At 34.7% G+C, this 12,159-nt stretch overlaps 1 protein-coding gene across 2 annotated transcripts; it reads left to right on the top strand.

Annotated features, from left to right (window-relative positions):
- Window positions 1-1,705: 1,705 nt before the first annotated feature.
- On the top strand, window positions 1,706-4,002 carry LOC109155315 (40S ribosomal protein S21-like). Of its 2 annotated transcripts, XM_019303000.1 has the most exons (5): window positions 1,753-1,865; window positions 2,388-2,446; window positions 2,629-2,725; window positions 2,881-3,013; window positions 3,712-4,002. In XM_019303000.1, the coding sequence occupies exons 3-5, from the start codon at window positions 2,676-2,678 to the stop codon at window positions 3,775-3,777; spliced, it is 249 nt and encodes an 82-aa protein (XP_019158545.1). In that variant the 5' UTR covers window positions 1,753-1,865; window positions 2,388-2,446; window positions 2,629-2,675; the 3' UTR covers window positions 3,778-4,002. The 2 variants fall into 2 exon arrangements, with proteins under 2 accessions (XP_019158544.1, XP_019158545.1); XM_019302999.1 differs by lacking the exon at window positions 2,388-2,446 and having other exon boundaries at window positions 1,706-1,865.
- Window positions 4,003-12,159: the final 8,157 nt, after the last annotated feature.

Genomic DNA, 12,159 nt, shown 5'->3' with positions numbered 1-12,159 from the left:
TGCATGGGACACTGGAAATGGGACCGAATTGATATTGGTCTCCATCATGCTAAACGAAGACAACTCATGGGGAAGGTAATCCTTAACGACGCTAGCAAACAAGATACTCTGGGCTGGAGTGTAAACGGTACGAGAGTGGACAGTTCACCACTAGCTCAACGTACAACATTTTGCAAGGCGATAGTGAGATGAACGACAAGGAGGATTGGAGTTTCATTTGGAAACTAAGAGTTAGATTGAGTTAGATCACATCCCGAGGGAGCAAAACAAGGTTGATGACTCCATTGCTAAACATGCCTTGGATGATGACAAAGTGACGAGATACTATGAGAATGTCACTAGCTTCATGGAAAGATTTGTGCGAGAGGATGAACTTGGCCTCTTGGGTCATAGCAACATAGTGAGAATCAACTAATGATTCTGGATTATCCCCTCATTTTTTCCCCAAAAAGATAATAATAAAAAAAAAGTAAATACAATTGGTGATATTATATTTTTTAAAAATGATAAAATTGCTATATATACCTAAACAACAAATATATCTTCCATACAAATGAATTAGGATAACAATTCATTTCTATAACTGAGTTTCTAGAGAACTAGCACATTTGCCTAATTTATAAAAATACTAAACACTGATAAATAAAATATCTAAAGTTACAGCACCGCATGCGTACATGTACACATTAACTATTAATTTTAGCAATTATTTGCTCAAATTCAAGCAATGATAACATCAAAACACATAAACAAACCTAACCATATATATCTTTAATTTCACTATATAATATTTAATGTTCTAATTTAAATAATTATATATCGATCCAAATATTCTTAACATATTACAACAAATTCATTCCATGTATCGCACGGGTGGAAATACTAGTAATTATTAATAATTGTAAATTTATATTACACAATTATATTAATAATAATTAATTATTAAAGTAAATATAGTTTATTTTGTATTGCAGGCACATTATTTTTAATAATTGTGATTTAAGCTATTCAAGTTTCTATATTTTTCATATACAAAAGTTATAATTCTAAATTTATAATTATAATACCTTTAAAATAATATTGAGTAAATATTAACCATATGTTTAGATTTAATAATATATTATATAAACATAATTATATATTAATCTAATATAGTGATGGTTAATACGGGTAAATCATATATAAGTATTATCTAATATAGGAAAAAATTCATTAACCATATATAACTTAGGGAATAACTAAACTTATTGAAACATAGTTATTTATAACTTCACTTTTAATATAAATATATAATTTTAATATATGAAATTAATAAGGTTTTTCTTAATGTGGATCTATATATTTTAAACAATTTTGATTTAATAATATTATACCTCAATTATAAAAATAATACCTAATAATTTTAATATTACATGGTATACAATAATTTACCATAGATAATATTAATAATTGACAATTTGTATTAGACAATAAAAATTAATAGTTAATTATAAAAACTTTTGTACTGTGAACACATTATTTTTAATTATTTCAATTTAACAATATTATTATAACTTATTAAGGCAATTAATATATTATTATAACTTCTAATTTTAAAAATTATATATTAATTCAAATATTCTTAATATATTACAACAAATCTATTTTGTGCATTGCACGGACAGAAATACTAGTAAAATAAAAAATACAAAGTTAAAATGTCGGGGCACAATGCTCAAAACCTGGGTCATTTTAGTCCATAAACCTTCTGATTTAGCGCAATAGGGTTTTGGCTGTGCAACGAATATAAACCAACATAGCGCCTCCACTCTTTCTTCTCAGTCGCATCTTCGCCATCTTCTTCGCAGTTCTCGCTCCCGTCCACGGTACTTTCTCTCTCTATATCTATCATATATTCACGCGTGTGCTTTTTAGTCTTTATGTTCTTCAATGACATATCCATCCGCAGGCAATTGTTATCAAACGGTGATCTACTAGTTAGGTTTATGTGTTTTTCATTTTGCGTTTTGATCTAAGGCATGAAAATCGATTTATATTCGCTTATTACTTGCCAATTAATCTCCACTCGACTAAAATATATGGTTTTGGGCATGTCTTCTTATTTTGTTCAATTGGCCCAAATGTGATTGTGATTTGTGAAAGATGCAGTACAATATATAAGAAATTGATAAGCCTTATTATCTCTAATGATATGTAATATTATACAAGTTAGAAGTTTTCTGTTTTCAAAATGCTTAGGTTTGGTGATTAGTTAGCTTTGGTGAAAAGGACAAATTAGTTTCAGTGTTTGGAGCTCAGTGGTTAACTTGGAATTAGCTGAATTGGTTATGTTAAAGTAGGTTCTTAAGAATGATTTATAATAAAGCTTAAGCTTTGAATTTGTGCAGTTCAAGAGCTTAAAAGCTTTTAATTTTAGGGGAATAGACACTTTGATTATATAAATTGGGTACGAAATATTGCAATACTTTTTTCAAAATTGAGGAAAATATGGAATCTGTGGTATTAGTGCATTAGGTTTGTATTTATATATCAAAGTAAATTATCTGAAACTGAATTCAAACTCCTTAATTAGAAGGGGAATACTTGTTTGCTCTTCTACTAACAGTAATTGTTTGTTGCTGTACTCAGGTGCTTTAACCTTTTAAGTTTTGCTTGTTTCAAATCACGTTGCTAAGATGCAGAACGATGAGGGACAAAATATGGATCTCTATATCCCGAGGAAGTGGTATTTATCTCTCACCTCTTTTTGATTGGATTCATATGTTCTGTTTTGACTGACATATCATGATATTAAACATAAGAAAATGTGAGAAAAGGGGGTAACTACTTGTGGCTGATTATGTCATGTGCACAAGTTAACAATATTTTGTGTCAATGCAGCTCGGCCACAAATAGGCTGATCACTTCTAAGGATCATGCATCTGTCCAGATAAATGTTGGTCATTTGAATGAGAATGGCGTATATGATGGAAAGTACACCACTTTTGCTTTGTGTGGATTTATTCGTGCGCAGGCAAGTTGATGTTGAATTTTTGTTATTCTGTAATTTATAAAGTGGGTGACACTCTAATTTCTTTCTCTTCAAGTTTGCTTGACAAAATAATTGTTGGGTGTTTAGTAGCATTTATGAGGAGTCTGATGCTATCATTTATAGGAGCCTGGTGCTGTAATTTTCCATTATAACTACACTCTCACAATTGTGAAGGCATTTCCTCTCATGAAATTTAAGGATGTCATGTAATCAATATTCCCTTGTGTTAGTCGTTATATTTTGTTGGTTGATATTTCGCACAACTTTGCTATAATACCCTAGACTAGATGCATACCAAGCCTTCATCTCTGCATCACTGCATTTTTTACACTCAAATTTCTTGATAGTTGTTTGTTGGTGCATGTGCTGCGTTCTTTTTCTCTGTGTTCATTTTATGAAGCATGCTGGATATTCTTTTAACTTTGATGAGGTAATCTTCAAGTACTGAGGCGTTAGAAGTTGTGGTGGCCTTTGACTATTTGAATTTTTGTTATGTACTGTATTTATTCTTGATCGGTTTGTTATACTATTATGCACAAAGTGTTAAATAGCACTTAACGAAATTCAGACTCCATGTCTATTAAGTTATCTAATAGCTCTTTGAATGTGATTGTGTTATTTATGCCTAATACATCCCTAAAAAATTCTAGCCTAATGAAATGCTTGAATTTGTCTTGCAGGGAGATGCAGACAGTGGTCTTGATAGGCTCTGGCAGAAGAAGAAAGTCGAAGCCCGCCAACAGTAATGTCTTTTGGTGGTTGTGTTTTATGTCTTTTACTGTTAGCTTATCTGTGCATCGTTAGGAGCTAGTATTTGGTTTTACAACGTTGTACACTCTAATCATATCCTTGATTTTGAAGTATGAGCTCCGCACAAATATTTGCCCCCTTTTGTGTTATTTTCAACTTGAGACTGTAATGCAAACTTTGAAATCCTTGTGTTTTTATCAACTCAGTAGAGCTATGGGATATTAATTAAGGTAAGTTTCCCCTAAACGAAGCAAAGAATGAGTAGAAGTATAGTGAGTCAATCATTAGAACAAGTAGAAGAGCAATTCTTTAACTAGATATGCCCTCACTACATTGTCAATTAGAAGATAATTGTAAGCCTTGGAGTTTGTAGACAGCCTCAGAAATATGGAGCTGTGAATTATTGGTTCATATTCTGGTGCAGGTGGTTCCTATGTTTGATTGGGCATACGTGAGATCAACAAGGCCTAGGAACAAGTAGTTATAATATTTCATTTACCATGCTTATTCACTTTGTAGTGACAATTTTTTGTTGCAATTAGCACTTTAGTGGTCAATATAGACACAAAATGTTTACTGAACTTTTGCTCAAGTGAATTCCAGTCCATTAATTTCTCAATAGCCTATGAGAGACATGCCCATTTTAGAAGAAAGAAATGGGACACATGCACAATAGATAGAATTCAATAGGACAATTAGAAATGGGAACATTTTGTTTGAAAATATAGTTGTTTAGTTCATATCTTGTTTCTTATGGAGACTAAGAAACTAGCCGAAGTTGAAGAAGGTTTCTTCATTTCTGGCTGGAAGTTTTTTTTTGTTTTTTTTTTTCAATAAATATTTTTTAAAATTTATTTTTTTAAAAGATAATTTAATTTGGGTTGCCTGTTGAAAACTGTAAATGGGAGGAATTGTGTAAAATTGGTTAGTTTAGGGATCCAATTGTAAGTTTTTTTTAGGTTCAGTGATCTAATTGCATTATTGTGTGCAGTTCAATGACCTATTTGATTCTTATTTCTTTATTTTTTTTAATGTGTGGTAAGGTCAGTCAATTCATAATAATTAATTAATATATAAAAGGAATTTTATTATTACGTCAGATTGGTGAAAGATTTTAGTGATAATTTTTTGTCTAGGTAACCTTTTATCATTTTTGTTTACCTAAATAAATGGGCGGTTAAGACTTTATGCCTTACGCAAGAATGTTTCTACTTTTGGTTCTCAATTGTCATTGTGCAGTACATACTATACAATAGAGAATGATTTGGAAGAAGAGACCAAGGTTTGAACTTCAGTAGTGTGAGAATTATGTCCAAAATGGATTTAGTCTTATCTGCTCGTTGAGCTATTGAGTCACCGTGATTTACATCCTCCTAAATATTCTGTCGAATCGGGGTGTGATGAGTCATTGGGATTGAGGATTCAACTTTTTGAGAGAAGTAGAGAATGATTTGGAAAAAAGAAACTACACCAGCAAGTATATTTCTCAAAACTTAAACCGTAAAATTAAAATTAAGCTGCTGTTCAACCATCTATTTTTACATCCTATATTTGGTTGGAAGTTGGGACTACCCTCATATCCTCGTCACCACACAATATATCTCATTATCTCCAACTTCAATCAGCTTAGGTTTGCGGGAATAGCTAAATTAGGTCACTTTTATATGACGCTAACGGCGCGTTTGGTTCGTTGAAAAATATTTGAAGAAAAATAGAATTGAAATTTCATAAAAAAATAAATGTCTATAAGTGAAAAGAGTTAACAAAATAATAATTAAAGGGTAAAAAATGATCGTAGGAAGAATTTAATGATCAAAAATGTCATTTTCTGTAAGTTTTATAAAACTTCTTTTATGTTGTAATGGTTTCATCCCATCATAAGTGAAAAGAGTAACTAAAGTAATTGAAAGATGAAAAGTCCTTATGGAAATAATACAAGAGTAAATACCCAAAATGATCCCTCGACTATAGCTAAATTCACAAATTGGTCATCGACTTTCAATTTCAACCAATTAAGTCCTTAACTTTGTAATTTTAACACAATTTGGTCATCCGTCTATTTGACAATTTGTTGACCGTGATCTTTGAGGATATATATGTAATTTCACGATTCTGCATCATTCGCCTCGATTCTGCATCATCGCCGGCGGCTGCGCCGTCATCGACAATCTCCAGAAGAACCTGCAACTCTCGTCGAGCACATGGAGGCCTCCAGGATGACGTTGCACCGTTTCGAAAACACGTCGTATTCTTCGCTCTGGTAAGAACTCAACTAGAGTGCAGTCTAAAAATGCAACCGGAACCTTAAAAAATCGACGATGGACCATGAAATTACATATATATCTTCAAAAATCACAATCAACAAATGGTCAAATAGACGGAGGATCAAATCGTGTTAAAATTGCAAAGTTAAGGACTTAATTGGTTGAAATTGAAAGTCGAAGACCAATTTGTGAATTTAGCTATAGTCGAGGGACCATTTTAGGTATTTACTCATAATACAAGAACTTGGTAAACTAGTATGAAACAATTCAAGGGTTAAACACGTCATTTTTTCTAAACATATGTATATATTTAGGTTATTAAAATAAATAATAATTGAAAAGATACTTTTCCCTAATATTAACCAAACATAAATTTAACACATTCCTATTTTTTTTTGAATACTACTAACTCTATTACAATGCAGTATCTGTTCATAACTAATTTCTCAACATACTGCATCCACTAAAACTCAAACTCATAACCTCCAATTTGAAAGTCCAACCTGAGTATCATTAAACCACAAGGTCTTGCCAACACATTCCTAATTAAATGAACTAAGGCAGGGACGGAGGCAAGTGCATGCTTAGGGGGTTGGCCCCCCTCCCCCACCCCAAATTCTTTTTAATATTATATATGTATTAAATTATTTTTAAAAATATTATATAGAATTTTAAAATTTTATTGTTTTTTAAAAATATTTGGCCCCCCTCCACTTAATTAATCTTACCGGTAAAGTTATAAATTTCTTCATCTTCTCAACTTTTTCAGTTCTCTCATATTTCAAATTATGTATTCTCTATATTGTTGACTCACATTCAAATTAAACCTCATTTAACCACTTACTAGTTTCTCTCTCTAGAACCATGCATATATGCGGCATATATGTTATAATAAGATAATTTGTCATTAACAAAATCTATGCATATTTTTCAAGTTAATTTTTGTTTTATTTTTTTTTTTGTTTTTTTTTTCCTAACTACTTGTTTGGTTAATTTTTGTTTCATATTCTATTGTTTATCTTAAATAATTGTTTTGTTTGATTCTAAATCATGGATATCAAGGTACATTTGTTTGGTCAATTATGTAAATTTGTGGTTGTGTGATAAATTTTGTATTTAATTTAAAATGCATAATAATGTAACAATTGTGTAGTATATGTATTTGAGAAAACAATTGCTATTATGTTATGTTGTGAAGAGGGTTTTTCAAGAAATAATCAATAGTCTTTTAAAACATTCATGAATGTTTTCATTCTTTCAACCGTACAAAGCAATGTGCATTGAAAAGCATATTGCAAAATAATTTAATATAGATTCAATTATAAATGATTTATTCTAAACTTTATTGAATTTGTAATGTAATGATTATTTCGAGATATGTTAACGGGATACCAATGTATTTGATTTAGTACTTCAATCGTAGTTGGCCCCCTCACTATTCTGTCCTGGCTCCGTCCCTGTGTTGAGAACTCAAGTATGGAGTGAATCAATGTTGGATGAGTTAACTGGAAAAGGGAGAGCTGAATGCATTGAACTGGAAACGTGAAGATTACAAGCAAAGCTAAAAACTGTTCTTCCAAGAAAGAAGAAACTAGTTATATACACTGTTACACGATAACTACCAAAAGTAGTTATAAGATGAGAAAATACAAGAAAGCCCTTGGCAGTTTGGTTAACAGAAAAAAAGACTTTGATGTCTATTTTATCACCCCCCCCCCCCCCCCCCCCCCCCCCCGGTAAGCTGGAGCATGAATGTCGTGAAGGCCCAGCTTAGAGTGGAAAGCATCAAACAGCAGCCTTGGTAGTCCTTTTGTGAAGCCATCAGCTACTTGTTTTTGTGAGGATATAGACATAAGTTTTATCACCTTTTCATGGACCTTTTGCTTGACAACATGGCAGTCTATTTCAATATGTTTGGTCCTCTCATGGAAGACATGATTTTCCCCTATTGCTATTGCAGATTGGCTGTCACAGAAAAGAGTAGTGGGACTGTTGGGCTTAACTTTTAGATCATCTAACAGGTATAGAAGCCATTGTATTTCACAGACTGTGGATGCTAGAGCTCTATATTCAGCTTCAGAGGATGATCTTGACACAGTGACCTGCTTCTTAGTCTTCCATGAGATCAATGACTGCCCAAGATAGATGCAAAATCCAGTTATAGACTTTCTAGAATCTGCACAGGTGGCCCAATCTGAATCAGAGAATCCCTGTAATTTAATAGCAGAATTAGCTGGGTAGAATAACCCCTTCCCTGGGGATCCTTTCAGGTATCTAAGTACCCTATGAGCAGCCATAAGATGGGTATCCCTAGGATTATCAACAAACTGGCTCAATTGCTGCACAGCATAAGTGATATCTGGCCTTGTGTTTGTTAGGTATAACAATTTTCCAACCAGTCTTCTATATACTTCTGGTTTGTCAAGGAGAGTTCCTTCAAAGTTGCTAAGCTTCTGCCCTGCACTGATGGGAGTATGAACTGGCTTTGCCCCTAGGAAACCACTCTCTTTCAAGATTTCCAAGGTGTATTTTCTTTGGCATAGGTTGAGACCATTGTCAGTTCTGAAAGCCTCAAGCCCCAAGAAGTAGTTTATATGACCAAGATCTTTTATCTTAAAAGTCTTGTCCAGAAACTCTTTCAAGTTGTTTATCTGTTGAGAATTAGAACCTGCAACTAGAATATCATCAACATAGATTAAGAGAGCCATTAAAGACTTGTCTGAAGCTTTAGTGAACAAAGATGGGTCAGCTGCTGATTGTTTAAACCCATTGTCTTGCAAGGCTGTTGTTAGCTTGGCATTCCATTGTCTACTAGCCTGCTTTAGGCCATAAAGACACCTCAATAACCTGCAAACCTTGTTCTTGTTCTCAATCTGATATCCAGGGGGTAGGACCATATAGACTTCCTCTTCAAGATCCCCATGTAGGAATGCATTGTTTATATCTAGTTGCTGAATTTCCCACCCTTTTGCAATGGCCACAGCTAGGAATGTTCTAATGGTAGTCATCCTAGCCACAGGGGAGAATCTTTCAATGTAATCTACCCCTAGTTGTTGGGTATACCCTTTAGCCACCAATCTAGCTTTGTATCTTTCCACATAGCCATCTGCTTTATGCTTCACCTTGTATACCCGCTTGCATCCAATAGGAGTTTTGCCTAAAGGTAAGTCTGTGAGAATCCAAGTGTTATTTGCAATCAAAGCATCCATTTCACTTTTCATGGCATTTCTCCATGATTCATGCTGGACTGCCTCCTTATATGACTGTGGTTCCTGTGATGAAAGAATAGAGGATGCACACAGTTTGTAGTTGAGGGGCAAGCAGTCATATGATATGACTTTGTCAAGGGAGTGAGGAGATGACATATTTTTGTCTAGAATCATTGTCTGGCAGTAATAATCTTGCAGTTTTGTAGGCACTTGCCTTATTCTTTCTGATCTTCTTGGTTCTATCTGGCATCTGTCTATCTGTGTTGGACTACTTGCTTCATCAGATTCATCTTCTAGAATGGTACTATTTGATGTGTCATTATTTGGTTCATGGATTGAGGTGTCAAATAATCCCAAGCTTTCAGTCCTGATACTCTCAGTTCTTTCTGCAACTTGGTCATCAATTTCTCTTCTATCCACCAGAGGTGATGTACTGATTTCAGTAGAGATTGGTATTGAAGGCAACACAGGATTGAACAATGCCTCAGCTTCAGTTTTGCCCCCTTTTAGAGGAAACTTGTGTTCATAGAATTGAACATCCCTGGATATAAAAATGCACCTGTCAACAAGATAAAACAGTATATACCCTTTTGTGTTGGCAGGAATTCCCAGAAATATGCATTTCTTGGCCCTTGGTTCCATCTTATTTCTCCCTTGGGGAATGGTGGATGCAAAACATAAGCAACCAAAGGTTCTGAGGTGCTGATAGTCTACATTTTTCCCAAAAAGAACTTCATAGGGGATCTTCTCATCAGATCTTGCAGGAGGCAACCTGTTAATAAGGTAAGAGGCATGCACAACACAATAACTCTAAAATTCCAGAGGCAAGTCAGCTTGAAATCTTAGGGCCCTGGCCACATTTAAAATATGTTGGTGTTTTCTTTGCAATCCCATTCTGTTGGGGAGTGTAGACACAAGATTTTTGGTGTACTATTCCTTTATCATTCAGAAAATTATTCATTAGGAATTCAGTACCATTATCTGTTCTTATGGCCTTAATCCTTGTATTAAATTGTGTCTCAACTTGTGTATAGAAGCTTTGAAATAGACTCTTAACCTCAGACTTACTTCTCATCAAGTGAAGCCATGTGAACCTACTATGATCATCCACAATTGTCAAGAAGTAGTGTTCTCCTGTTGTGGAGGCCACAGGAAAGGGACCTCATACATCCATATGCAAGAGGTCAAAGCACTTTTCAGTTCTAGAGGTACTGTTAGGGAAAGAGGACCTTTTGTGCTTTGCAAAATGACAAGTATCACAAGGAATATTCAGAGATTTTGACAGCTGAACATCTTTTATTCCATTCAAAAATTGAATTCTATTCACATGGTAATGTCCTAGTCTACAATGCCATAGATCTAGGGACAAGCTATTACAATGGATGATTTTATTAAGATGAATATTCTTTCCTTTTGCAGGGGGTTCACTGACCAAGTATAGACCATTCCTTTCTTTAGCAAAACCAACCATCAGTCCATTGGGAGCCTGAACCTTGCAAGAATCAGCCCTTAAAATCACTTCACAGTGTCCTTGTTTAGTGAGTTTGCTAACAGATATAATGTTGAATGTAAAGGAGGGGATATATAACACATTACTCAGCTGCATATTAAGATGTAACCTGACTTCCCCTATATGTGTCACACAAACAGTTTCACCATTGGGCAATTTTACAGATAATCCATGAACGATTTGACAGTTCTCAAAATAGTCTAGGGAGCAAGTGATGTGATCAGTTGCTCCTGAGTCTAATATCCAAGCATCATTAGAAGAAATAGCATTGACAGTATGAAGGTTGGAAATAAACCTGCCTTCATTGGTATTTGGCTTCAAGCCCTGGCTATTGGTTGTGATTGCACTTGTGGAGGGTTGATTCTCATGGTTCTGGCACTGCAGAAGAGCTATCAGCCTCTGAAATTGTTCTGCAGTCATGCCTATATCCCCAACTTGGTTTATGGAGGCATTCTGAGCTTCTTAGCCTTGTTTGTTCTTGGACTTGTACCCAGCTACCCATCCAGGGGGGGTAGCCATGCTTTTTATAGCATTTTTCCACAGTGTGAACATTCATGTTACAAAAGGTACACCTAGGTACATTTTTGCCACCATAGCTGTTAAACTTCTTCTTGTTGGTATTAGAAGCTGAGAAAGCCACAGTGATCCCTTCTGCAAACAGCCCCTCTGTAAACTGTGCCTGATTGTTTTGTATGGCATTAGATTGGATCACCTCAACAGATTTCTGGTGATTAACAGATCCATTGATCTTTCTCTCTATCTTCAAGGCCATGTTAAGAACTTTCTCCATGGTTGGAATGGGATCCATAACAAGGATCCCTGACTTTATGGTCTCGAATTCATCATTTAATCCTTCTAGGAATCTAATCACTCGATCATCTTCTTTCTCTTTCTGAATTTTACTAAGCAAAGTACAGGAGCGTCTAGGGTTGCATTCACAAATTGGCAGAGGTCTCATTGCGTTCAGCTGTTCCCACAGGGCATTACACTTGGTAAAGTATTCATTGATGGTTTTGTTACCTTGTGTGTTTCTGAATATCTCATTCTGAAGCTCAGCTATCTTGTGAGGATCTGTTTGTGAATACCTCTCCTTGAGCTTATCCCAGATGTCCTGAGCCTTCTCGCAATAAAGCACACTCTCTGCAATGGTGGAATTTAGGGATTTCAGAATCCACGAACACACTATGTTGTTGCATCTCCTCCACACAGCATATCTGGCATCGAGGCGACTTGGACAAGGAATTGAACCATCAACGAGTCCGAATTTGTTCTTCACCTCAAGAGCTATCTTCATGGACCTGCTCCACGATGAGTAATTAAGCTCTGTTAGAGGAGGAGAAACCAAGATCAGATTCGGATTCTCAGTTATGTGAAGGTAGAGGGGGTCGTCGAATT

The sequence above is a fragment of the Ipomoea nil genome, unplaced genomic scaffold (assembly GCF_001879475.1).
Source record: "Ipomoea nil cultivar Tokyo-kokei standard unplaced genomic scaffold, Asagao_1.1 scaffold2701, whole genome shotgun sequence".
NCBI lineage: Eukaryota > Viridiplantae > Streptophyta > Magnoliopsida > Solanales > Convolvulaceae > Ipomoea > Ipomoea nil.
This window is presented reverse-complemented; position numbering and strand designations above follow the sequence as displayed.